General features: G+C 26.8%; 2 protein-coding genes across 2 annotated transcripts; both read left to right on the top strand.

Annotated features, from left to right (window-relative positions):
• The first annotated feature begins 5,139 nt into the window (after nt 1-5,139).
• On the top strand, nt 5,140-10,657 carry LOC107167209 (fibromodulin-like). Its single transcript, XM_015516154.2, has 8 exons — nt 5,140-5,285; nt 5,402-5,774; nt 5,853-6,044; nt 6,114-6,292; nt 6,387-6,597; nt 7,085-7,266; nt 7,330-7,593; nt 10,122-10,657. Exons 1-8 carry the CDS (start codon nt 5,281-5,283, stop codon nt 10,168-10,170), a joined length of 1,455 nt encoding a protein of 484 aa, XP_015371640.1. The 5' UTR covers nt 5,140-5,280; the 3' UTR covers nt 10,171-10,657.
• A 228-nt stretch (nt 10,658-10,885) lies between these two features.
• Nucleotides 10,886-22,035, top strand: LOC107167199 (glucose dehydrogenase [FAD, quinone]-like). The gene is made up of 5 exons (XM_089223118.1): nt 10,886-11,763; nt 15,645-15,786; nt 15,890-16,018; nt 17,081-17,301; nt 20,773-22,035. Exons 1-5 carry the CDS (start codon nt 11,551-11,553, stop codon nt 21,907-21,909), a joined length of 1,842 nt encoding a protein of 613 aa, XP_089079244.1. The 5' UTR covers nt 10,886-11,550; the 3' UTR covers nt 21,910-22,035.
• The last annotated feature ends 5,500 nt before the right edge of the window (nt 22,036-27,535 follow it).

The following is a 27,535-nucleotide window of genomic DNA, read 5'->3' as shown; positions in this document are numbered from 1 at the left end:
TATACACCTGTTTTATTTAATTAGGTATTTATTATTATAGACTATTATACATTCTATATGATATAAAATCCATACATCTTATATTATTTCATTTCTTTTTGAAATTGCTTAAAGATAATAATATTTGTTGGTGAATTATTTAAGTATTTACTTTTATAATATCAAAATTTAATAGAGAGGAGAGGTGGTTGTAATTTAAAAATAATTTTTTCATATAAATTAATTTAATTATTAGGGTTTTAAAGACTCAATATATTTATTTATTAAATTTGAAATATTTACTAATTTGGTACCAACAGTTTATTAAATATATAATATTAAGGTAATTTACATTTAAAATATTATAATACGGTCTTCTATTTTAATGTTTATGCTTCCGTCCCGAAAATTTTACCCACTAGTAATAATTATTAGTAGGTATAAAAATACAGTTTTCGCAATCATCAGTTTTTATAAAAAAAAAGGAGGATGTTATCTTTACATTAACAATTATAAACAATAATATTATTTGTTTTGTTAAAAAAATGTGTACTATTTTTATAAAAAAGAAAATGATTTGTTATTTTAATAACCTTCTCATGCCCGGCTGCAAACACACCGTAACCCACTCATTAAAAACCTATCCGTCCAAACATTACCTGGCAACCCCAGGCGTCGATTAAAAAGGAGATGGTGCCGTGATTTGCTAGGGAACCAATATCAATTAAAAAAAATTATAAAAAAAAAAAAAAATCAAAAATCAAAAAAAAAAATCAGTATATATAAATATAGCTAGTTTCATACAACCTCCAGTTAAGTGCCATTAGTGGGTGGCTTCTTACTCAAGTACTCACATATTATATTTTTAACCCTTATCAAATATGCTAATTGTGCAAAATTGTACAGATTGTATATATATTGTGTAAAATAAAAAAAAAAAAAAAAAAAATAACCTAAAAAATAAAAATACCAAAGAAATCTTCTGGATAAATATAATGCTTATTAAAAATTTAAATAATTATGTTAGATAATGCATACTTTTGTATAAATAATGTAATCACTTTCTTTGAAAAATTTTAGACAGAACATTTTTCACTGATGCTCACTTTTCCTACTGACCTCATGTGTAACATAGCAAATTTACAATTAGCAGAACCAATCATGTGTTATTGACTTTAATATTAGTGTGAATTTGATCTATGATTATGAACATTATTCGTGTTTGAATATTGGAATTTTTATAATATACACATTTTCAAGTAAGTTTTAAAGATGTAAAATATTTCAATAAAACAACTAGTGTATTTCATCTCCTGACAGTGTTTTTTTTTGCTTTTTATGATAATTTATATTAATCATTTTTATTTTTTCTTGATTTATTAGAGTAAAAATACAATTTATACAGGTAGTTTTCTAAAAAAAAAAAACAAAACGATCACAATCACAATCTCAAAAGCACAGGTAAGTTCCCTATTTATTTTATTTTGTACATTTGGCGAATTTATTACAGTTAAAAACTCAGAATTAATTTGAGCATTTTTTTTTTATTATTGTATAACTGATTTATTTTTGATAAATATCAAAATTTATAAATCTTTCATCTTGAAACTTGCCCCACATTGCGTAAATGAAAACTTATTGTTAAAGATTAAATCTAATAGTTTCTTCAAAAAACAAATTATACAAAACTATGCACTTTCCTCTAAATTGTATCACATATACTAAAATTTGTAGTTCATCCTATCTAATTAAGCCCATATCTGCAATTTTAATGTGTTCTCAAACTCTGTAAAAATTGTATGTTGATTAATTACATCTATTATGAACAATATATTCATAGATACATAGGCGAAACTAGAAAATTGTATATGGACAGGCCAAATGAAAAATATGAAAAAAAAATTCTAATTATAAAATAAGTTTTTTTTTTAAATTTTAAATATTATTATGTCAGTATATTATCCAGTTAGTATTAGGTCAGGCCATGGCCTTATAGTGGCCTGACCCGTAGTTTCGCCTAAGCATGAATAGTATAATATTGTATGCTACATTATTAAACACTACATTTATTTCTATACCAATAAGAAATAATAATAATATCACTAAACGGCTAAACATCATCTACATATTAAACAGTAAAATTAAAATTATTTAGTACAGATTTACTATTTACTATGATATTATTATTACGCCTTTTATTTGGAATTTAGAAACAATAGAAACATGATCTGATCTATCAAACTGGGTGTATCACTGTGTAAAAGTTTTCTATTTTGTATATTTTTAAAACTATTACAGACATTTGAACGTTTCTAATAAAGTTATTTATGTGCATATTTAAAAATTTGAGTTGATAATTTACATTAATAGTAGGTAGGTATTGCATATTAGGTATGATGCATATTAAGAAGTATCTTTTGGAAGTAGGTAGAAGAGATTTTATAGAAATACGAATTTAAGAAAATAATCTTTGTGAAACACATTCTGTATACTGTGTACCAACTAATTACTAATTGGTAGATGGTACCTACCTATTATTTGTTAAGATATATGTATAAACCAATATTTTGTATAAAGATAAAAGTAAGGAATTATCATATTGCATTTTAGATTCTGAACGGAGTGATGAATGTATTGATTTTACGATGATGTGTATTTTTATTTTTGTGTCTGTCACCACGTTTTGGAGCAGTAAAAGTGCTTCGATTTTCAACTTCAGTAGCTGGTTTGATCAGAAAGTGAATTTAGCTGGTACTTTGGGGGATCAGAAGTAAAAAATTCTTAATATTTTTCTAAATAATCAGGATAAAAAAAACTAAAAATTAAGGGAAAAACGGGAAATTTTACGCACAATCAGTTTTCAACAAAATCAATTTTGGTTTTTGATATAACTTTAAAACAAATGACCTATAGATTCATATTCACCGAATGTTCACTGAAGTATATTCTATCCAACATGCAATTTTCAATCATTATTAGTTTTTTTTTAAATTAACATCGATAAAAATGTATTTGTTGGGTATAAAATCTTGAAAATTTAATACAAGACTCCTAATATATTGTTACAATAGCAGTTGAAAAATAACAGAAGTACATAGTTACAATTTTTTTATAAGCATTCAAAGTTTAAATTTTGACAAAATACGTAAAAATCACTAAAATTCGCAAATTATTTTAAGCTAGAAATTCATAAAAAAATCTAAGATTTGAAAATTTAATACAAGATATCTTACAAGTTTGTTAACCTATATCATAAAATAAATATCCACCAGAAAGTCAAATTAAGTTTCTATGAACGTTTGAAATTTAAATGTTTACAACATTGGATTTTCACTAGATTTCTCATATATGGTTTAACTCTAAAACAAAGGACCGCGGATACTTGAAATTTTCACTGAACTTTTTATAGACATTTTCGATATTTGACAAAATTTCAAAATAATATATTGATTAGTTTTGAGCTGTTTACTGACATTTTAATTTTTCAACTTTTTTTTTTTTTATTAATTTCAATAAAATTGTATTGGTTGGGTCAAAAAGCTTCAAAATTTAATATAAGTCTTCAAACATATTGTTTCAATAACAGTTTAAAAATATTAAAAATACAAAGGCAACATTTTTTTTATAAGCATATAAAGTTCAAATTTTGACTAAATACGTAAAAATTACTGCAATGTTCAAATTATCTTAGATAACAATTTTTATTTTTAAATCTAAGATTTGAAAATTTAATTCAAGATTCCTTATAAGTTTATCTACCTTTATTAAAAAAAATGTCCACTGCAAAGTCAAATATTTTAATAAGTATTAATAATAAGTAATACATAATAATAATCTATTATAATCCTATAGACAGATAAACCGTCTCCGCTCATAATCGTTTTTTGTAAACAATGAGATTATAATATCATTGGATTCAAATTTAATTCCATCCATTATAGTAGCCCACTTGTAACCTACTGTACAGCAGAGTGATGGACTTTCCCGTATTTTTTGAATATGCGTGTGAACTTAAAGATCTGACATTTTATAACATACGGTACAAAGTACAAATATTTTGGCTATACATTTTACATAAAAAACACTGATGACATAACTCACTACTAAATGTTGCGTTTCCGGAACTCTATCCCACTGTGCACGCGGAAATTAAGCACTGGATGGTCAAGTAGGGTCTAGATTTTTACGTAAAAAAAGTTGAAACATGATGCGCTATTTTCTCTTAAAATGAGAAAAAAAGCAAAAATATTCCATGAACATGAAATGTTTACCTTTCTATGCACATTTAAGATTTAAGATTTTTTTTATTAACAAAAAAGATATACCTTTTTTCTAAATTGTTATAAATTATTTTAAGATAATGAATGACAATTATTATAAAAATATATCAGACATTAACGATTAAAATTACAATAATAATTACAAATTAAAATATATAAAACATATTTTTCTAGCAATTTATAATATACCTAGTATAAGATATGCTAATAAACTAAATAATAGTAAATACCTTTTCCTAACCTCTAGAATATTTTCGAATATTCAAAAGAGATTTTTCCTGTAAATTCTGTACTGAAAGAATCATCCACTTTGTAATGACATACAACTGCATGTTACTATGCTGAGTAATGCCTGAAAATTTGGGGCCTTATACTGTATAGTCACATAAGATAATATTTTAAGTTTTTAAAATTATTAGGTTCAATTTATGAAGTATTCATTATACCTATCTACTTATTACTAGCAATGCCTACGAGTTTATTATTTGTTATTGTTATTATTACACTCGTACGAAAACTTTCCGTGTTCGGTGTCTATTGTTAAAACCTGACATTTTCTCTATGGTTTGTTTAATGCATAACATAGAATTAATTACGATTATGTAATGTATAGTTATACTTATAATAACGAAACAGTACTCATGGTTCTTTGAGGAAAGGCTTACAAAGTTAGGAAAAAATATCATCACCGGTGTTGTAACACACTCACAACGAGTACCCAACCTATTATTATTTATTATTATTGGTTCTTAACAATAATACGTCAATAGTTCAATACTTTTGTACGCATTTAAGCTAAAATTAAAGTAGGCACGGAATTAGTTACGTTACGTTAGACAATGGCGTATCTAAATTAATGTTTGTCTTATGATAAGATTTATTTATTTATCTTGCGCTCGAAATTGTTGACTTTGTTTTGCATATTGTGCTACATGAACTAATGCCTACATAGGTACCTACGCCTGTATTCATAATTTGGAATTCGACCAGAATTAATAGTAATTTTTTTATTCATATAAACATGATGTTAGTATACGATTTTATTATTTTTATATTTACAGTTAATTACTATATAAATCATATTAAATAATTTTTGTTGATTGTAATATGTTAAACGTGTGTTGTTGTTTTTTAATTTTCAGGTTCTTGAAAAACGTTGCATCATGCATGCTAGTAATCGTTGTAACATATGTGGCTAGTGGTGAAAGTATTTTATGCGATACTTGCACGTGTAAAAATTCCATAATAAATTGTACAGAAAATGGATTGATAGACATTCTAGATCTATGGGACCATACAGAAGTTGTAAAGGATGCAACCCTCATGCATTTTGATGACAATGGCATTGTACATGTGAAACAATTGCCACCTTCTAAAGTCAGATACTTATCACTTCGACAAAACAAGATAAACAAAATCGACGAAATGGCATTTATAAACTTAAAGTTTCTATTAGAACTCGACCTGAGCTACAATTCCTTGACGGCGGAAAGTCTAAATCCCGAAATTTTTAAGGTTGGTATTTTCTTAATTCTATTAAGCTTGTGTAAATAATATATTAATTATAAATTGTGTTTTATGTCTGTTTTGCAGACTAATAATGAAGATACTTCTAAACCAGGTAGCTTGATTCATTTACGCCTTGATTACAATAATATTCATTCGCTGTTGCCACATACTTTCAAAGAACTCAGTAACCTCGCTTCGTTGACACTAGCAGGAAATCCTTTAAAAGTCATTGATCGACCGACGAGTTTTGCACTATCTTCACTGCCCATGTTAAAAGTATAAAAATAACCGATTATATTTTAAGGTAATAACTATTAACCAATTAAAAACCTAAAATGTTAACAGGTTTTAAGTTTGTCTAATACGTCTTTGCACGAGTTGCCGGATCATCTTTTACACACACCTCGATTTTTAGAAGTATTAAACCTGTCAAATAATGAATTCACGCAAATTCCACAGGGATTGGGTGAAGCACACGCGTTACAGAGATTAGATTTTAGTTCTAATCCGGTAAAAAGCATCTTGTGAGTAAATTTTATTTTTGATTGTACTATTATATAGTGACCTCTTGACCAGTGCCATGGTTTAATGTTATTTTAAAATGTTTTTATTATTAAGGAGTTTTCCAAAAATGGCATCGTTAAAAGTACTTCATTTATCGCACATGTCGGAACTAGACAACATCGGACCACGCGCTTTAAATCTTCTTAATGTTCTTGAAGAATTCCATTGCACGCATAATAATAAACTCAAATCAATAGACCCGACTACGTTTAGCTACAAACTGAATGACGGATCTGAAAGAGAATTGTATCCTCGCATAATCAAAGTAAGTACCTATAGGTTTAGTATCAGTGGTGGTTATAAGAGAGGAGGGTGATAGGTGGGACTCTCTTGGGATCTTTGATCATATTTTACGTTTTAACCACGGATGGTAGTTTATTTTTTAGAATTTTTCTAAAATTCAATATATTTTTTGGTTAAATTAATTTGGAATGTAATAATTTTTTTAAAAATATGATTTTTGAGAATTTTCTAACATGAGTAAATTTCTTAAATTGTTTACTTATCATATATAATATTAAAAACAATTGTCATTCGTTTAATAATTTATTTTTGCTGATCTTTCTGTTACACTTTGTATGGCTGCAGTATATTATTATATATAAAAATGCTCTAAGAGGGATGAGGGGTGGTTTTATTTTCACCCCCCTTGAACATCATGTATAACCGTCACTGCTTAGTATCTACTTTAAGTTTATTACGATTGTTTACGTATAGGAATAACAGTAACTTTTGAGTGTCTTTGTTTATAGTTAGATTTGAGTTACAACGCTTTAGGATACTTGGATAGCCGTTTGTTGGATAGATGGGACATGTTAGAAGAATTGAACTTACAAGGCAACAAGTGGATATGCGATTGTGTAAATCAATGGCTCGTGTCTACTTTAGCTCCAATGGCAGAATCAAGACACCCGGAGTTTCTCTATGATTTCACGTGATTATTATTATTAATGTTTAATTTCGGCGGGATAATACATTTTATAAAATTTGATTTTAGTTGTCAAGAGCCAATTGAAATGAGTGGAATCTCAATTCTTGATTTAGATCATCGTCATTACCATATGCGTTGTTTGGATTTCTACAATAATCGTCCCGAAAAAGACGGAATATTGTTAATAGGAATACTGATTGGCGTTATATTGACGGTACCATTTACGATGGGAATTATGATGTGCTGTGCAAAACGAAAAAAATCACTGTCTTACTATCATAGGATATTTAACCAAAATAAAATTCCTTATGCATATGACTATCAACTAAGGTAAATTCAACATATTTTAAATCTATTTAAAGGAATAAACGAGTCACACAATGAAACGGTGGTTAACTACTGTATATAGTCACGATGTTGAATAATTTTATTTTGATATTTGTGGGACAGCGATCTGAACATAATATACCGCCATACCGAAAATAATTTATTTTACCGTAGTTAAGGTACTCTTAGCACTATATTTCCATTATTTCAATTTCCAACTGCACCGCCTATATCAGATTATAGATATTTTTTTAAGCTTTAATACCTTTTAAAATATGAATGATGACTGAATATTGTTGGCTTTACTCACGGGTCATCAGGGATCCTTAAATAATCAAAAATGCATAATATTATTATGATGAGATTTCAAATATTGACATTTCCCAAGATGTTGTTTATAATATTATTATTCATCATCAGAGAACTCCTTTGATTAACTTTATTCAATTTAAAATGTATAATTATCAAATCAGTAGTAACTAATTGGTAATTATCCATTTAATTACCTATGGCATGTCATGTGTCATTGGTAAACCCAAATTTTGTCACCGCTGACTTTACCTAAGTATCTATCAATGTAATTGGTTTCAGGTGATTTGGTTTAATATTCATAGATTTTGAGTACAAAAATATTAATTATTTAAATAATAGGATAATTATCAAATTTAATACAAAATTGTTTAGATTTTTCATTTTTCATTAAATATGCTGATATTTCATTATGCTTATACCTATTCTGTAGTCAATTGTTTTTGCAAATTTGAATAAAAAAACAAAACACATAAGATACAAATAACGCTAACCAAAATAATTAAAAAATGTTTGGTTTCAATAATATAATAATCATTGCCTGAATATTTTATTCAATATCAAATTTATAATTTTTTATTAATGTCAATTAAATTATTTCATAATAAAATAATAAAATAAATTATAAATACCATATTATGCAATTTCCAAAAATTTAAAAACTTTATTATACGTAATACTTTAACCATTCTCCAAGTATTTTTATACATAAACAGTAAACACAACATGCACATATTATTGTAATCTTTTATGACAAAATATATTATTATTATTATTATTATATTACATTGTTGATGCACATTCTTTGTGTATTTTTGAAATTTTGTGTGTACATATTAATCATATTGTACTATTTATGTCTCACAGAAATCTGGGAAATTTATAATTAATTAGTTAATTAGTAAGTTATGACTTGTGAGTGGTGATAATTAATTATTACATATTAATTTATTCGTATTACTGATGAGGTACTTAATGTATTTACAAAAATAGATAGATTTACTGCAGTCTACTAAATATTTCTTGTTGATACACAATAGGTCAAGCATCGATCCACCTAACACTTAAGTGACTAAGTATACCTACGTGGCTTCGTAATAGCTTATAAATTACTCCTGAATAATGCATTTATATGTGTATGTTGTTATATTTTCATATTTATATTATATACCTACAAATCATTTTAATAATAACGTAAAATAAAAGAGAAAATATTAATATTGTAAATGTTAGGTAATCATTCTATTATTGAAATTATTTGTCATTGAGAAATGTATCTAATATATACCCAGATATAGGTATTTCTACAATGAATCATCGGTCAAAGAAACATTGCTTCTGAAATCTGAATCTTATACAATTACTTACATATTAAATGTAATAGCCAATAGGTATGAAATGACACTATGATAATATAATAAAATATATAAATAATTTATGAAAAAACCACCAACAATTTTTTTTTTCATTAAAAAATTTACAATTTGTATTAACAACATAACGCAATGAGTAAAGTATCAATATAAATTATATAACGGCATGATAAGGAAAACCATCCAATGAATACTTCAGACTAAAATTAAACATAATATAATTTATTGATTCTTTTTATTGTATCATAAAAGATATTGACACCAGTGGTTTTTAGCAATAACTACATTTTTTTAAATGGATTATATAGGTAATATTTAATTGTAAAATGCACAAAGATTTCATTTTATTTTATTTATTTTATTCATTTTACTCTGCCACCTAATTATTTTAAAGCACACGGAATATATATATATTTTAAGTTTTAACTACTAAATAATAACGATTATAATCCAAATCTATAATTTTTGTCATTATATAACTTTTAAAATATTGTATAGTTTATACTGACTTAAGTTTCTAAAAACTTACAAAGTTTAAAAAAAAAATACAATCAAGTATAATGTACCTAATCATGGGTGGATAGGCCATTTCTGGCCTACCGGAAAATTTTAAAAAGAGGCCACCACGTGAAAAAAAATGTAATAATATATGGTATTAAAGGGCCCCATGACCGAAATAGGTACGAAGGGGGGCCCACCGGAAAATGCCAGGTTGCCCGGTAGGCCTATCGGCCTATGTACCTAATATATAATAACTTTTGTTAATTGAATTAGATTAAGTAATTAAGTATGGATTATGTCTAAAGATGTTGGATGTTGTTATTTAAATTTTAAAATTGTATGTTTTAGGGAAACGTCAATCTACCAGCCAACTTCAATAATCACCGATGGATACTAATTTGTAAATTTGAAATTGCTTTTTGTTTTGTTTTTTTAAATATTTAATATCTTTTCAAAATCTATTTCCTAAAATATTTAATTTACATGTATTGATGTATTGTATAAAAGTTTACGGCGTAAACAGTATCGAGTTAAAGTGGGAGGGCAAAAGGTCCGGGTAGTTGTCTTGGCGTAAAATTTTCGAGTATGGCTCATTTGAAGGCAAAAATAACAATTGTCTGATGTATTATTATTTTTTAAAAGAGTTATTAATTATTAAGAAAAATGCATGTAATGATAATTGATGACAATATGACAATAATTTTATATTATAATGTCTATCGTATAGAGTTATCACGCCAGTGAGTGGATTCTTGGAATGACCATTAATTTTATGTTATAGCTAGTGCTCGGAACTTTAGACCAGATAATTTATGTTTTTATTTATATTATTTTCAATTATAAATTTTAGGTATATAATAATATAATATGTATATATCAATTCATATTAGAGCACATTATTGTTTCCCGCACATGTAGGGGCGTATTGGGTTTTATTGTGTTCTATTCGTCGTTTAATATCCAACGAAGAGATGTTTAAAACTTACCGTGACAAACTTCAGTGGATTTACCCCATACTAAGCAGTAATACTAACCATTAGAGGTTTTTAACACAGCCAAATAAAATACAGGTCTATAAAATTGAATTTATTCATAATAATTTAATAACTATAATTTGTTCTCACATTTTTAGGTTTGTGTTGGTAAAACAAGTTTTTAAATTGGTACCTATATATAATAACCCATTGCTAATTTCCTATCCTTCTATACTAAATCGTGTAACCAACAGCAACCTTATAAGAATATATAACAAACAAAAAAATATTATTATTTCTACTATTTCTATATGAAAAATTCTCAAATTTTGAATATAAAAAAAAAAATGAAAGACCATTTATTGAGATAAAGTATATCCTATACTTTCTTGAGATACTTTAACTTTTTGATGGTAAAACAATTTTTAAATCTGTTAAGTAGTTCCAGAGATTACCCCGAACAAACGAAACAACAATTTTTTTTCTTTATTACATATTTGTATGTACAGTTGATGTAAATATATTGCTAATGATCAAGTGCTTATTACCAATAAATATAAAATAAATTTACTATATTAAACGACTTTCCCTCCTTTAGCACAAAAGAATTAAGAAGGTGGAATTATACTTAATATACATTATATGTATTTGTATAATGTATATTAAGTATAATAGTTAGACTATATAGATGAATTATTGTTAGTGCTCACTAACTGTTATAGGTATACTCGTGTATTTACAGTGTTCGTCGCTTCGATAACGTATTGTCTAAAGTATCATTTTTTTACATTTTTTTTTGTACAATGAAATCAAATTTTTGTTTAATTTTTTGTCTCGTTAATTATTGTCTACACAAATCCGAATCAACAGTTTTAGACCCAATACAGCGGCACGACACAATTAAACGAGAGACTACCGTGGAAGAAGATAATTTCATCACAATTGACATAAAATACGATTTTATAGTGGTCGGAGCAGGGAGTGCAGGAATAGTTGTGGCCAACAGACTATCTGAAGTAATTTAAAAATTACTCGTTGCTTAAAAAATAAAAATACATTAATAATATTTAAGTTCAAATAAAAATATTGGTTCAATTTATGGTTAGGTTATAAATACATTTTTTGTAGGTTCATATTATTATATGATTGCATTAATGATCAAAGTAAGAACGAAGAGGTCTACTCTGTGGATGAACTTCATCATGTGTTAAATGTTAATGTATTAGGTATACGTGTAGTATAATTTTTACACATTTATATTTTATTTTATTAAATTAATATTAAACAATTCATTGTCTCTACTTATAATATCGAATAGCGATGGTGTTTTTCAAACCAGAAGTTTCACTAAAAGTATCATAAATTACTCCAACTGGTTTTTACAAATCTAGTTACCAGATCAGGTATTAAACTCTTAAAATCTTGAACATTTATTTACATATTTCACAGACAATTGTTCAATTTCAAATACAGTAATAATAATTAAAATAGTGCTTATATTTATATGAGTAATAATAATTAGTTAATAAAAATGTAATAAATACAATAAGAAGCTTATTAAATGAATTACTGCTATACTAAAAGAAAATATTAAATAAAAGAAAAGCTATGTTGCTAGTAGTAAACGACTATTTAGAATCAATTTAATATATTATAATCTATATCAGGGGTTTTCAATCTTTTTGGATCCACGGCTCTTTTGATTTTGAAAACAATTTAAGTGGCTCCCATACACATTATGATAATAATAAAATAAAGAATTGTTTTTTCTACTTCAGATGCGATTCCCTTAAAAATAATCAGCGAGGCCTCTGGAGCAGCTATGGGCAGGCTGAAAGTCCCTGTTTTATATTAATGTAATATATATAAATGTGAAAGGTCACTCACTGTATATATATACAAAAACAAGATAATATAATAATTAAATAAAGTATTTAAATAAAAAGAAAAAAACGAATATTATATTTAGATAAATATTAACGATTATGAACAAGATTATAATTTCCAAGACACATTAACATTTTAATGGGGTAGTTTAACGTGTAATTTTGGGGGTACTTATGAGTATAAAACAAATATTTATTGGCTTATTGAAATCGTTACAGTTAGTACCTATGCCTACATATTATATAAGCAAACAAAATTTGGTTGCAGACCTATCATTGTATTGGTCTTAAACTCTTAAAATTATTATAACGTTCTTTTTTATTACTATTATTATTATTATTTTTTTGTAGTCATTAACTGTCATCATTTTATCTGGTGGACTATATCCCCAAGAATTTTTGTGTAAAATTATTAAAAGTCTTAGTAAATCTTTAAAAGTACAATTTTCTCGTTATTTCAATGGTTTATCTAAGTACAATTTGAATAGAAATGAAAGGAAGTATAATAATTATGGTTTTGACCAAGTTTAGTGGTATTTAAGTCTTAAGAGTTGTACTTTAAACACAGCTATTTATCTTTTTTTCGATTACTTACATAAAAATGTAATTTCAAACAAGTACCTAGTTAATAACTAGTTAATAATTTTAGTTTAATAAATACTTAAAACTTACATTATAGGTATTGAGTGGAGGTGCCTATAAAAAAACCAAAATAATGGTCTATTACTCCGCTCATCTAAGTATCATCAACCACAGCTGGCGCTATAGTTTAATCTAAACAAAATAAAACGATTGATTGCATTTACACATTGTGTATTAAGTTGATATCAATCTTAACATATTCCATGATTTTATTAATTTGTTTTTAGAAAAATCTAATAATTATTACATTTTAAACTTTTAAAGAAACGAAATCTAAACTAAACTTAGGTAGGTAGTTGATTGTAGTAGAACATTTTGTATTAGATATTTGATTTTGAGCTAACGAGTAGCGAATACTGAATAGTATAGAGGTCTTATAGATTTCTTCTGTTGATCAGAATTTGGACTGTAAGATTTAGAATTGATATTAAAATTTTAGTTTGTAATAATTTGAAAAAGGTTAATTTTCAATTTATACAGTAATTTAAAATTTGTTAGAAAAAAATTTACGTAAACATTGATAAAATCTCATCAAGTGTTTTAAATGCTTTTCAAAAACAACTAACTATTATTAGGGCCTTTGTTTTTTGCTGTTGAAAAGAGGGTTTTATAAATTATACAATATAATATATAATTTTATTAAATCCCGAAACAATTTAAAAAAAAAAAATGAATTAATGAGTGAATGTGATTAAAAATACACAGCTGATCACTCACCGCATAGTCAAATAACAACCATAAAAAAAAAAATCATAATCAGTTTGGTATTAAGGTACCTATGTCAAAATTTTTAATATTTATAGATTGCTCTATATCTACCAAAATGATAGACACGACACACGAGGCACCGCGCCGCAGTAATAAAATATTGTAGAAAAAAAAATGTTTATCCTCTTTATTTTAGTAATTTTTATCACTACCTATTAAGTTTGACAAAATATATAAAGTGGCGCGGAAATCTGCGGAAACGCACTGAGCGTACGTACCGGCCGCAGTTGCTAGCTCCCGGATGAGTGACCACCCGGGATTTTTAGCAACATATCCTTGCCACACATACACAAACACGTGTTACAACCCTACCCACTTAAAAACCTACAAACAAATATACAATAATAACCTCTACCATACCACCCCACTCCCAATGGCCAATGTTGCCGCGGGTTCTCCTTACAAAAAAAAAAAATATATATATAAAAATATAATAAATTCACAGGGTGGAAATTGGAGACTCCCTATACCACCTAAATACGTCATCACATTTATTAAATACGAAGTTTCTAAATTTATAATTATATATACCACTATCTTGCGTTGAGTTGAGCAAAGCAGCAAAATAGTGCTTTTATTATTTTGTCCTTGATTTAAAAAAAAATATATATATATTTATATTTTTGTAGTTTCCTTATTTATAACTGGAATTTGGCACTGTTAATAATTATCCGTCAATTAAATCCATGTTACTTGCCGCTCTGTTATATAGCATTAAGCATATGTATTGAGTGTGCCTTAAAATCATTAATTCGTATTCATTGTTTACGTCGGCAATATTGGCGTTATGTAATACATAGCTATTATTATTCAATGTATTATATAATTTAGCCAGCGTTACGATTAAATTTTTGGTTTTTAATCTTTTGTTAGCATATGCAAATGTAGTATTATTTTTTTAGGCATACGTACATATTTTATGTTATAATTTAAAGAGAGCGATACGTACTTACCTATAACTTTCGGCGGTAAAGCATGTCAACGGAAACCAAATAAAAGGAGGACTTTATTGATTTTATTATTATTAAGTAAATTATGACCATTATTAAACTGTTTACTTTTAAAAATAATATGATAACATAATTAAAAATAATTATGTCAATAAAATCCCCCCCGATATACCCTATTATATAGGGTATTATATAATATTCTTGCCTTTAAATGTTACTAGAGGTAAATTCACTCTAATTTTAGAAATTACCGAGTAAAACATATTATTTTGAATGTATACAATAGTTTGCCATGTACCTACGTTTTTCTAAAATTCAGAAAACAAAATAAATAACCGTGTGTGGCGACCTCTTAAAAATTGATTATATAAAGTAAAAAACTTATTATGAGGTTTTGGAGAATACAATTTAGGAGACAACTTAATCGGCTTATTTTAAAATATGTACAAGTATTTATAAAAATTAAAAAAAGAGGTTATTCCTATATATACAAAATTGATTAAATAAAATAAATAATGGAATATTTAGTTTGTTGAATCTTGTACATGAATAATTGATATTATAATATATATCAAATATTTTAATTATTTGGATCTATAATTTGATTGATTATTATTTATTAATTATTATCGCTGGTTCTTAAAATATTAGATAAATGATTGGAAAGTATTGTTAATTGAAGCCGGCCAAGATGAAGAACCATTCATGGATATCCCAGCAGTAGCTGGGAAATTACAAACGAGATCAATAAATTGGAAGTACACAACGGTCCCGATGACTAATTCTTGCTTATGTAAGTATATAATATTGTAATACATATTATTGTTCATTATACGTTCACAATATGTTTATACCTAACTGATATTTGTTACTTGTTACACATTGTATTTTGATAGGCTTTGAAGACCATCGGTGTAAATTACCAAGAGGAAAAGTTATGGGTGGTAGTAGTACATTGAATTACATGATATATACACGTGGTAATAAATTGGATTACGACAATTGGGCAGAGATGGGCAATACAGGTATAAATTATAAATTATTAATTAATATATATATATATATATATATATATATATTTAAATGTTTTATTCATTCGTTGCAAAAAAGAACAATAAGAACAACTGAGGAAGTAATAGATATAGTAATAATAATAAAAAACAAATTGATAAAGATAACAGAGCGTAGAAGTCTCCCAGTGGAGGTCCTACGATAAAAAAAAAAACATGAATATTATTGAATTAATTTATCAGTAGGTTTTTACACCATTTGTATTTGAGCCGTTTAAGACAATTTCATGGATAGTCAAGAAAGAGGCATCGTGCATGAGTGGGTTTCTGTAGTTTAAAAGGTGGTTATGGAATTTTTTGTAGTGTGTCTTAGCGACGTCTGCAACAAAGAGTATGGAGAGGTCGTGGTGGAGTGTTTGTTTGGAAACGTAATTTGGTGCTTTGCTGCTTTAGTGATTTGTCTAAGAGTTTTGGATTGATAGGTTTGTATTCTATTGGTAGTAGTAAGTTTTGCTGATCCTTAGAGCTGTTATTAATTAATATAACAGATAAAGCTCTTAGCTCATTCATAGGCAGTATATGTAAGCATCTTATTGAAGGTAACACGAAACACCAATATCAAATGACTTAAACTCATTGTAATTCAGTCAATTTTGGTTGTACAGCCATGGTTAAAGGTCAAATTATTAAAAAAAAAAAAAATATATATATATATATGGTATTTATCGGGTCCTGCTGTTGAAAATACGTTTTACCATTTGAAAAATGCATGTTGAATATTGCACATGCACGCAATAAAGAGGCTACAAATTTAACGATTGTCAGTAAATGTGTATTTCAGTATTTCCTATACCTCTTCTCGAAAACCCTATTTTCCAATCCGCGATGAGGTCACTGGACAGAAATATTTTGTATTACCTTTTAAAGAAAACACAATTTATACATATTTATCTGTATCCATAAATGTATAAATAAAATGTATTATGTTTTTTTTTTTTTATTCATAAAGTTTTACTGACGAATGTCATCTTAACTTACTGTTAATAACATTATTATTTTTATGTTTTAATATTAAAGGTTGGAGCTATGATGAAGTTTTGAGATATTTCATTAAATCAGAAAATGCAAACATATCTGACGCGGACCAAGGCTATCATGGGCAGGATGGATTGTTATCTGTGACCAACGTACCATATAGGACGCTCGTAGCGAAAGCTTTTGTGAACGCTGGATCACAGATAGGATTACCTATCGTCGACGTCAATGGTGAAAACCAAGTCGGGATCAATTATTTGCAGGTGATTCGAAGTTAACTTATAGTTATAACTTTATAAGTTATAGTAGCCGGTACCATTGCCATAATATGATGATAAATTTGTGTACCGTTTTGCATTTACAAATATGACTCTTGCTGGGGGTATATTTTAAAATGTCATAATTCGGAATTTAGGAACTTAACATTTGCCAAAAACAGAAAAAAAATAGTTAAAGTGGGTCAATGCTCTGTTGTATATTAGATGTCTATAGAGAAGTAATGGATGCGTTAAATTTGAATTAAATTTGATATAAAATAATTGTATACGAAAAATAATTCTGAGCGAAAATAGCCCGTTAGCCTATAATACTAATAATTATATTTTAAAATGGGTGTTATTGGCATTATATTATATATTATTTATTTTACTATTAGGCATTAGCGGTACAGTCTACAATATAGATTAAATTAATATTTGCCAAAAAAATTGCATTCCAAAATGTTATTTTGTCTTTAACTATAAAACTCAAAATAACTGGATAGGTGATATGTAAAGAATTATCAAAGAAGCTGAAAAAAAATTTCACCACAATAGCTTGTTGTACAAAAATAATGCAATTCCAACATCCCAAAAAATATTTATCAAACACCTCACCACCCTTATAAAGAATTAAAATCGAAAATATATTCAAGTTTACCTAAACATATAATGGATATTACTTACGTTGGTTAATTGTAATAATTCATTATTCAATGGAGTATATAATATTATATAATGTAGTTTTGAAGGTTTTTTTTAGATTTTCATACATTATAAATAATTATAATATAACACATTAGTTTAAATACTTTAAACTTTACATAACATATTATAATTTAAAAATAAAGGTAGGTACTACATAAAATAAATACGTTTTTAGTTTTATCGTCGTTTATAATTATAATATACCTACCTACTAATTTACAATCTATTCACTAGGTATATGTATAATATAAAACATATTATGTTTGTATGTACTCACTTTTACATAAATTAATATATTTTACTGCAAGATTTTGTACACATTTATTTTTATTTTTACATTATAAAAAACATACGGGGTGATTCTTTTAAGTGGGTACACTAATTATCTCGAAAAGTATTTATTTTTTTCAAAATATTTTTTTACATGGTTTCAAGTTTTAAATATTTTTTATCCTTATCATTTTTTAAGTTTTTTACTTTTTTGAATGACAACATAGAGTTTTAATTTCATATTCCAAAGCAGAATATTTTTCTATGTATTTTGATTCATAAAAATCGAATTTAGGACGAGTAGTTTATGAGTATTTAAAGTTTAGATTGCCAGAGTGGAGTGGTACAGGGTTATCCCGCAAAATGTTTGTCCACTCTCCGCTTGTCACTTAAAATACATATAACTCTTAATACATACATAATACTCTTCCTAAATTCGATTTTATGAATCAAAATACTTAGAAAAATATTCTGCTTTGGAATATGAAATTAAAACTCTATGTTGTCATTCAAAAAAGAAAAAAAACTTAAAAAATGATAAGGATAAAAAATATTTAAAAATATAATTTTTTAATAAAAACGTTGGTTTTTTAACAACTTGAAACCATGTAAAAAAAAATTTTGAAAAAAGTAAATACTTTTCGACATAACTCGTGTACCCACTTAAAAAAATCACCCTGTATTTATTTAAATTTTAAATAACTGAGTATATAATATTATTTATGTTTGCTATTTTATATACTTTTGTTATTTGTTTTTCCTACAAACAACCCTGTAACAAATTTTAATATTATAAAAATGATACGAGCATCTAAAGAAATGTATAACTTTTTTATGAATGTACTTTAATTACTTAAACATTAAATCAATTTTTTTCTATAGTTATTTTTCTCGCGCGAAATAAATACCACGTGTGTATTTTAGATACGGTCCGACAGATGATGTGATTTTATGAAGTCACGCTTAAAATGTGATTTATATTTAAACACAGAACCAATTGTCCGCAACAATTTTTAGACCATCAAAATTATTATTCTTTTTAAATCATTATATATTCACCCAAAAATTGGTTTTTTTTTTATTTGTGTTGCCCTTTAGTCCGGATTAAATTATTAGATTTAAATCCTGTTTTTATTATTAATATAGAATGATGTGAGGTTAGAATTGTTACAACTATTTGTAGCCGGCGGGTACCGATTAATAACCAATGATTAAGAAAAATATTATAAAACATTTAAATAATTTTTTTTTTTAATATTAGAAAAATTAAGTTGAACTAAATAACAAAAAACTTACTTATTTTAAAATAATGTATTACTCGAATATATCTTATGGTTTTATAAAAAAACTAAAATACATTTATTATACATTTTATTTTTACTTTTAATATTATAGTTATAATTAATTTAAATAATTTTTTTTATCTATTTAGTATTCAGTATAAGTATATATTACTTATATTAGTACAATAATCATAATTAATATTACATGTAGTTGTGTAACTTGAATAAACAAAGAACTATTCGATGAAGTACTTCAGCTTCTTATGTAATTAGTTTAAAAATAATTAACATATTTGTTGGAATTGACATTTAAATCTAAAATTGTTACATACTATTATATACAAGGTGATTCATTAACATAAGACACTTATTATTTCGAAAAGTTTTTTTATTTAATTGAAATTTTTTGTAATTTAATGCGAATTCTATAAATAATTAATATTCTTAATTTTTTCACAATTTTTTGTTATATGATAAACAAGGATTAATTTTGAATGTTTAAATAGTAACATAATAATTTCTTTGAGAATTTTGATGTATCGAAATCAAAATTCGAACGAGTATTTTCTTAGTTATTAAAATGTTTGTATTAAGGATAATAGTCCTTAAAAATCGTTTTACAAAGTATAAAATACACGTACTATTGGAACTGATATTCATGATACTTACTTATGTCGTTTTTACAAATTATTTATTTTGATTGATTAATGACTGATATTTTTAAATCCACCATAGACCATATATCTTAATATCTTATAAACCTAAACTATTTACCTTTTATCCTTAGAACACAAAGTTAAATAACTCGAAAACAACTCATTAGAATTTTGATTTCGATACATCAAAATTCTTTAAAAAATTGGGTTTTTGATTTAAATACAAAAGTTTGTATAGTGACAGGATACTTGAGTGGTACAAAAAAATTTCAAGAATTTGAAAATATGGACTTTCAGTACATTTAAAGATGATTTAAAGAAATCAGATTTTAAATAACTTCATTATTAAAGTAAAAAGAGGGTGAGCATGCTTGGTGAATTACCCTGCATATATTTTTTATTACTGCACTATTATGACTAATTGATAATAAATGATAATTTACTTTTTTGTAGCTGTAAAATTATCATGCATCATAATTTGTAGAAGTCCACCTACTAAATTAATTTATGAAGTATTGGTCAATGTTCAAATACTTTTTCATACTTAAAAATTATTTCAGGTTACTATGAAAGATGGTCGTCGTTGTAGTACAAATACAGCTTTTTTGCTTCCAACAAAAATGAGATTAAACTTACACGTGAAAAAGTACAGCACTGTTACACGAATATTAACAGAAAAAATTACAAAAAAGGCAATTGGAGTAGAATATGTATCAAATCATAAAAAATATAGAGTGTTTGTAAGCAAAGAAGTTATTATTTCTGGTGGAACCATAAACTCGCCACAGTTACTTATGCTATCGGGGATTGGACCGAAAGAACACTTGAAAGATTTGAAAATTCCATTGATACAAAACTTACCAGTTGGTGAAAATTTGATGGATCACGTGGCACTGGGGAGTTTGAGCGTTTTGATCAACGATACTATTTCATTAAAGACACAAAGGGTATTGAGAGATCCACTGACTTTATACAATTTTCTAATGAATCATAACGGTCCATTAACAATACCAGGTGGTGCAGAAGCATTGGCATTTTTCGACTTGGACCATCAAGGGTTCACAGATGGACACCCAAATTTAGAACTACTGTTAGTATCTGGTCTATATTCGAGTGACGGATCAGCGCACAAGTTGTTTGGCTTAAAAACGGACATTTACAACAAAATATACAAGCCCACCGAAAACCTGGAAGGTTTTACGGTATTCCCGATGATTATGCGACCGAAAAGTAAAGGTCGTATATGGTTGGAAGATGCGAATCCCTTCCATCACCCGCTGATCGATCCCAATTACTTTGCTGACGAGACGGACTTGGATGTGGCCGTAGCCGGGGTGCGGATTTTCCAAAAAATGTTGAAAACCAACGCTATGAAGAAACTCAACGCCACGTTGTTCGACACCCCATTGCCGGGTTGCGTGCGACACAAATTCGACACAGACGCGTACTGGAAATGCTCAGCGAGACAAATAAGTTTTACCATCTATCACTTGTCGGGCACGTGCAAAATGGGACCGGTGGGTGACCCCACGGCCGTGGTGGATCCCAGATTGCGTGTGCACGGCGTGAGCGGATTGAGAGTCATCGACGCGTCGGTCATGCCGGTAATACCGGCAGCACACATCAACGCTCCGACGATTATGATCGGCGAAAAGGGCGCGGACATGATCAAAGAGGATTGGGGTTTTAGAATATAGACGAGTTGATATTATTTATTTATAGATAAATTATTTGAATTGTGTTTGTTTTATTCGAGAGAAATGTTTGTATATATAATATATTGTATTATTGTTTATTACTCAGATATTATTCAAAGGCACAAATTGTATGTAGATAATATAAAATTATTTATAAAAACACAATTATTATTGTGAACTATATAAATTAAATTTAAAAAAAAAAAATTCTGCACGGTTTTGTTTCCGCGATTTTGCCACCTGTCACAACAAAAAATATATTAAAATAGTAGCGTATTCATATTTCTACAAAAACATGAAAACTCAAAAAATACGATTTTTCTTTAAACTTAAAATTCTGGCTTTGAGTTATGTTTTATTTCTTCATGATTATATGTTTATTTTAGAGTTTTCGTATAATAAAAGTTATATAATATATTATTTATTATTTCAACAATTTATATGCACATTAGTAATTTCTTAGATTAAAAGCTCAATAAATGATTGTGTTGAGCGCAGGGAGTGTATGTAATTAAAAATGATGTATTACTTTTCCATATAAATGTTATTTGTATACGTACTAATGATTAGAGCTCGGATATATATGCTTTAAAAACGTCAGAAATATCAAATATGCACCCAAAAATATGCATTTATGTTTTTTTTTTTTATTGATCAACGTACATCGACAACTAGGCCATTAGTAAAATAAATTTTTTTTTGTTACATTTTTAGTATTTTAAGTATACATTTTCTAGATTAAATTAAATTGTACAATTCTGTTTTTTTTAAGAATGAAATATTTATGCTTTTATTTTGTAGGAATATAGTATCCTATAAAATAAAAACATGCAAAAATATCGTTAAAAAAGTATTTTGTTTTCGTTATTCTTTATATGATAACATAAAATTATATTATATTTATATGATTCATTTTTGGCATTTTAAATATAAATACTTTAAATCGAATATAAATTACGAGCACTCGAGACATGTAACATACGAAGAAACAAAAACAAACACGAATATAATGTATGAGTTATGAAAATTTACTTAAATAACAGATTTCTAATTGCCTCGATAGGTCTCAGATAAGATGAAAAACAACATAGTCAAATTATATGGACTATAAAAACAACTATAAATACGTTATTTAATTAATATATTAAGCAAAATATTTCATATTTATCATATAATGCATTTAAAAACCTTATATTATATTGGATAAAAATTGTAAAACACAGACATATGTAGTACATGTCAAAAAATAAAAATATATGCAAAATAAAAATTTGTAATTCGGATCTATTGACTATATAGTTAAAACTTGTAGTTTACCTTGCTATTTTTTTGACTGTTTAGAAAAAATATGCAAATGGATTTACGGGTGCTACTAATAATGAATTAATACAATTTACTTAAATCAAGGTATTGCTAAGTAATAATAATAAACAGGTTTAATATATTGTTGATAAAATATAATAGTTTCATGACATAAAATATTAATATAATAATAAAAGAAAATTAAAAAAAAAATCACATGTATAGATTTTTAGCAATAGTAAATTGAAATTTTAAGTGGACGCGATACCCGCATATGTTGTCTCTTGTCTCCGTCTTACAAGTGCGTAACATAGCAAACTTAATGCTCAGCAGATCACGTTTAGCTCTGTTAGTTTAAAATAAGAGTGAAATGACATTCTATAAAATTTAAAGGTAAGAATATTATTTAGACGACCTTATTTGCTTTTTACTAAATTTTAATTTTGAAGCGAGTTATAAGTATTTTAAGATGTGCAAAAAATTTACAATTTAAAAATATTTATAACTTGCTTCAAAATCAAAATAATATACTAAAATGTTGAATAATATTCTTACCTTTAAATTTTATAAGAAGTCAATTCACTCTAATTTCCAAACTAACGAAGCCAAACGGGATCTGCTGATTGTAAAATTTGTTATGTTACGCACTAATTTATTGTAAGACGGAAACAAACACATGCGGGTATCACGTGGGAACTGGGATCTGGGAAGTTAGTTAAAATAATAATCTTATACCTTTATTATAGTGATAGTTTCATAATAATTTTTCATTAATATTGTATTTGGCTTGTAAAAATGTGTTTATATATGTCTATGGTAAAAATTCAAGAATCGAGGTCTTTACCCTTGTTCTATTAAAATTAAGTAACATCTTTTTTTTTGTTTATATACATTTTTGTCGTTGACGATTTATTACAAATCGTTAGTATTATAGTTTTAAATAATAAATACAACCATTTTTCATATTTATCCTATTATAATGATTATTCTGTGCGTTGTATTTGAAAATTCTAACATATTTTTATATGCTGAACCGCCTGAACCCCATACTATTATACCATGTAATAATAGTTATTGGGCCAATGAAAAATATATCATTTACATATAGGTATGTCAAGGTTATACCGTAGTGCATTACTATACTGTTTTTATGTGCGGTTTCCATTTTAAATGCTCATCGAAGATTATTCCTAAATATCTTGCTGATTTAACTCTCGTAATGTAGCACTTATTACATGTATGTATCGGTTATTTTTTTCCTTACAATTGTTATGTGATTTACATTAATGTATACATATTTAAAATATTGGAAAAACTGGAAAAATAAAAATAAGATATTACTGGAATCATTATGTAAAATCATTTTTTGATAAAATATGTGTACTTATTAACTCAAAATCAAATAGCCGTATATTAATCTATCAATCTTCGTCAATTTCACCAAACGTTTATATTCTAGATAATATTATGTATAATATAATAAATATATATATATAATAAACGATGGGAGTCAGAGGAGAAGTAATGCTAACGCGGTTCCTTCTCTGGCTCTTGATACAAAAGGAAAAAAAAAAAAAGATAATATTATGTAGTATCTTTTGTTTTGGTTTTTCGTGATATCGACCATGCTGCCGTGACTGCTTGCACATTATGTCAATAATATTTCGATTATTATAAATATAATAAAAAGAACAGGAAATATCTTATGTATACTTATACTGGCTACATGAAAAATTTTCATCTTTTGAGCTTTTTAGACATGATAGATTATTCTTTTTTTTATTTTATTTTGAATTATTGTCTATAAATATTTATTTTTTTTAATCATAATATTATAGTGTGATTAAAAACAAAAATTGAGCGTAAATTCACAATATAGCTGTTTTTGAGTATCTGAAGTTAGAATTTAGAATTCTTCAAATTCACGAAAATTTGTGAATTATTATTTTATATATTAGATAAAGTTCAGTTTTAAAACTAAGGGATACAAATTTAATACGTTTCTCATAAGTTATTCAGAATGAAACTAAATATATTAAAAAATTTATAAGTACATAAAAGCACAATTTTCTTTTAGAGATTTGAAGTTGATATTTGGACAAAATTAAATATTTAAAGGAAGAGTAAAAGTTTCAATTATTTTTATGTGATTCAAAAATATTATTCTTGAGGGTATTTTAAAAATATAGATTAATTTTAAGCCATGCTTATTGGTATTTCATACTACGAAACTCAAAAGTGAATAAAAATAATATATACATATAACATATATTGATATTATATTTATATTCGAGTCATACACGAAGAAGCGATAACCGAATGGAAAGATATATCAGCTGGAGTATCGCAAGGTAGTGTTTTAGGACCTATCTTGTATTTACTCTAACGGCTGATATACCAAACGATGATAACACAACATTAGCTATGTTTGCCGATGATACAGCAATTTTGTCAACACGTAATAGTCAGCTCACTGCAACCAATAACTTACAGATGTCAATCGGCAATATCTTTGCCTGGACAAGACGTTGGAAAATTAAGATTAATGGCGATAAATCGGTGCACGTTAACTATACGTTACGCAAAACCGAAACCATCCATATAATATTGAATCAATAACCAATCCCACAAAAAGATTCAGCAAAATATCTTGGAATGCACCTTGACTCTCATCTAAACTGGAAACACCACGTCCGTCAGAAAAAAATTCAGATTAAAGAAAAAATGCGAAAACTTTATTGGTTAGTCGGACCTCACTCCGAGTTAACCATAGAAAACAAACGTCTACTGTATGTAGCAATTATAAAACCGATCTGTATATATGGCATTCAATTGTGGGGTTGTGCCAGCATAGGCGTAACTTGGCGGGGGCGAATGGGGGCAACTGCCCCCACAAACTGAACTATAATATTAGTTAATTTCAGGCTGTTCTGAGGCCTATAATAAATAATAATACCTAAAATGACGTATATAATAGCTGGTATGTAAAGGTTCTTTGGCTACAATCACATATACTATATAATAATATAGTCTATAATAGTTTAGTGGTATATACCTAATATGTGGTTACACTATGATGTTCACTATCTTATCAGTTATTCACATTATCATTGCTCATTTGCACATGTAAGAATTTTAAAGCGATAACTGATAACGGTCGTATAGAATATGTCATAGGTTCGGTTCGGTTATTCGTATAAAATATATAGAACTATGATAGATGTTTTTACAACTTTTTTTTAACTTCTGAAATGAAAATGTGTAGAGGTTTGCTAAAATTGTTTTTGCCCCCACGTGAAAAGAGCCCAAGTTACGCCTATGTGTGCCAGTAAGTCTAACATCGATGTAATACAACGCTGTCAAAATATTGCACTTAGGACCATCACTGCAGCCTACCGGTTCGAAAGAAACAATGCAATTCACCGTGATATGATGCTGTCTACAATAGCTGACGAAATCCAAAGGTTTGCTCGCAAACACGAGACGAGGCTAGATCACCATGTCAATCCATTGGCCATTCAATTATTAGATAACTCCAAGGATATCCGACGTCTTTTTTACGTCTTTTATTTTGGTTTAATTAAAAATTTTAATTTTAATCTATGGTTATTTATTAACTTTGATATTTTTATATATGCGTAAGTTATATTATATTTTTAGAGAGGGAGAACATTTCATATTAAATTAAATTTAAGATATTATATTTATTAAACAATTTTAGGCCCTGACCTATACACTATAGCAGATTGGTACCTATAGTTGCCCACCTTTTTAATATTTTCATTAAATGTTTTAAAATGTATTTAGTACAAGGTTTCCACTGTTTTCTTGTTACTGTTAGAATTTAAAAAAAGGTGCGATTGCAATTCTGTAAATAAAAGTTCGAATTTTGACTGTCTTAGATATTAACACATAAATTAACGATTAATCACCAAACAATTTTCTTACCTATTTAGTTGTTGTTCAAAAACGAATATCTACAGTACCTGCTATTACTTTAAATTTCAACCAATCATAAATTTGAAATTATTTTTTTATTTTTTTTTGATACCTATTCATATATATTTTAATTTAAAATTTTGACGAAATTAGATATTTAGATATACGAGTATATACCTATAATATATATTTTGTTATTTTGTTGTAATTCAAAAATATTTTTCTCGGTTCTTTAAACTTACCACAACAATATTAAAATAATTTCTTTAAAAATAATATATCTGTATTGTTATATCATACAAAATAGGTATACTAACTACTAAGACTAAGTAATATAATCTAAAAGACTGCTGTATTCACTCACAATCGTCCTTCGTAAACTGAT

This window comes from Diuraphis noxia, unplaced genomic scaffold, assembly GCF_037042655.1.
Source record: "Diuraphis noxia isolate RWA-SAM2 unplaced genomic scaffold, SU_Dnox_SAM2 contig0003, whole genome shotgun sequence".
NCBI classification, from domain to species: Eukaryota; Metazoa; Arthropoda; class Insecta; order Hemiptera; family Aphididae; genus Diuraphis; species Diuraphis noxia.
This window is presented reverse-complemented; position numbering and strand designations above follow the sequence as displayed.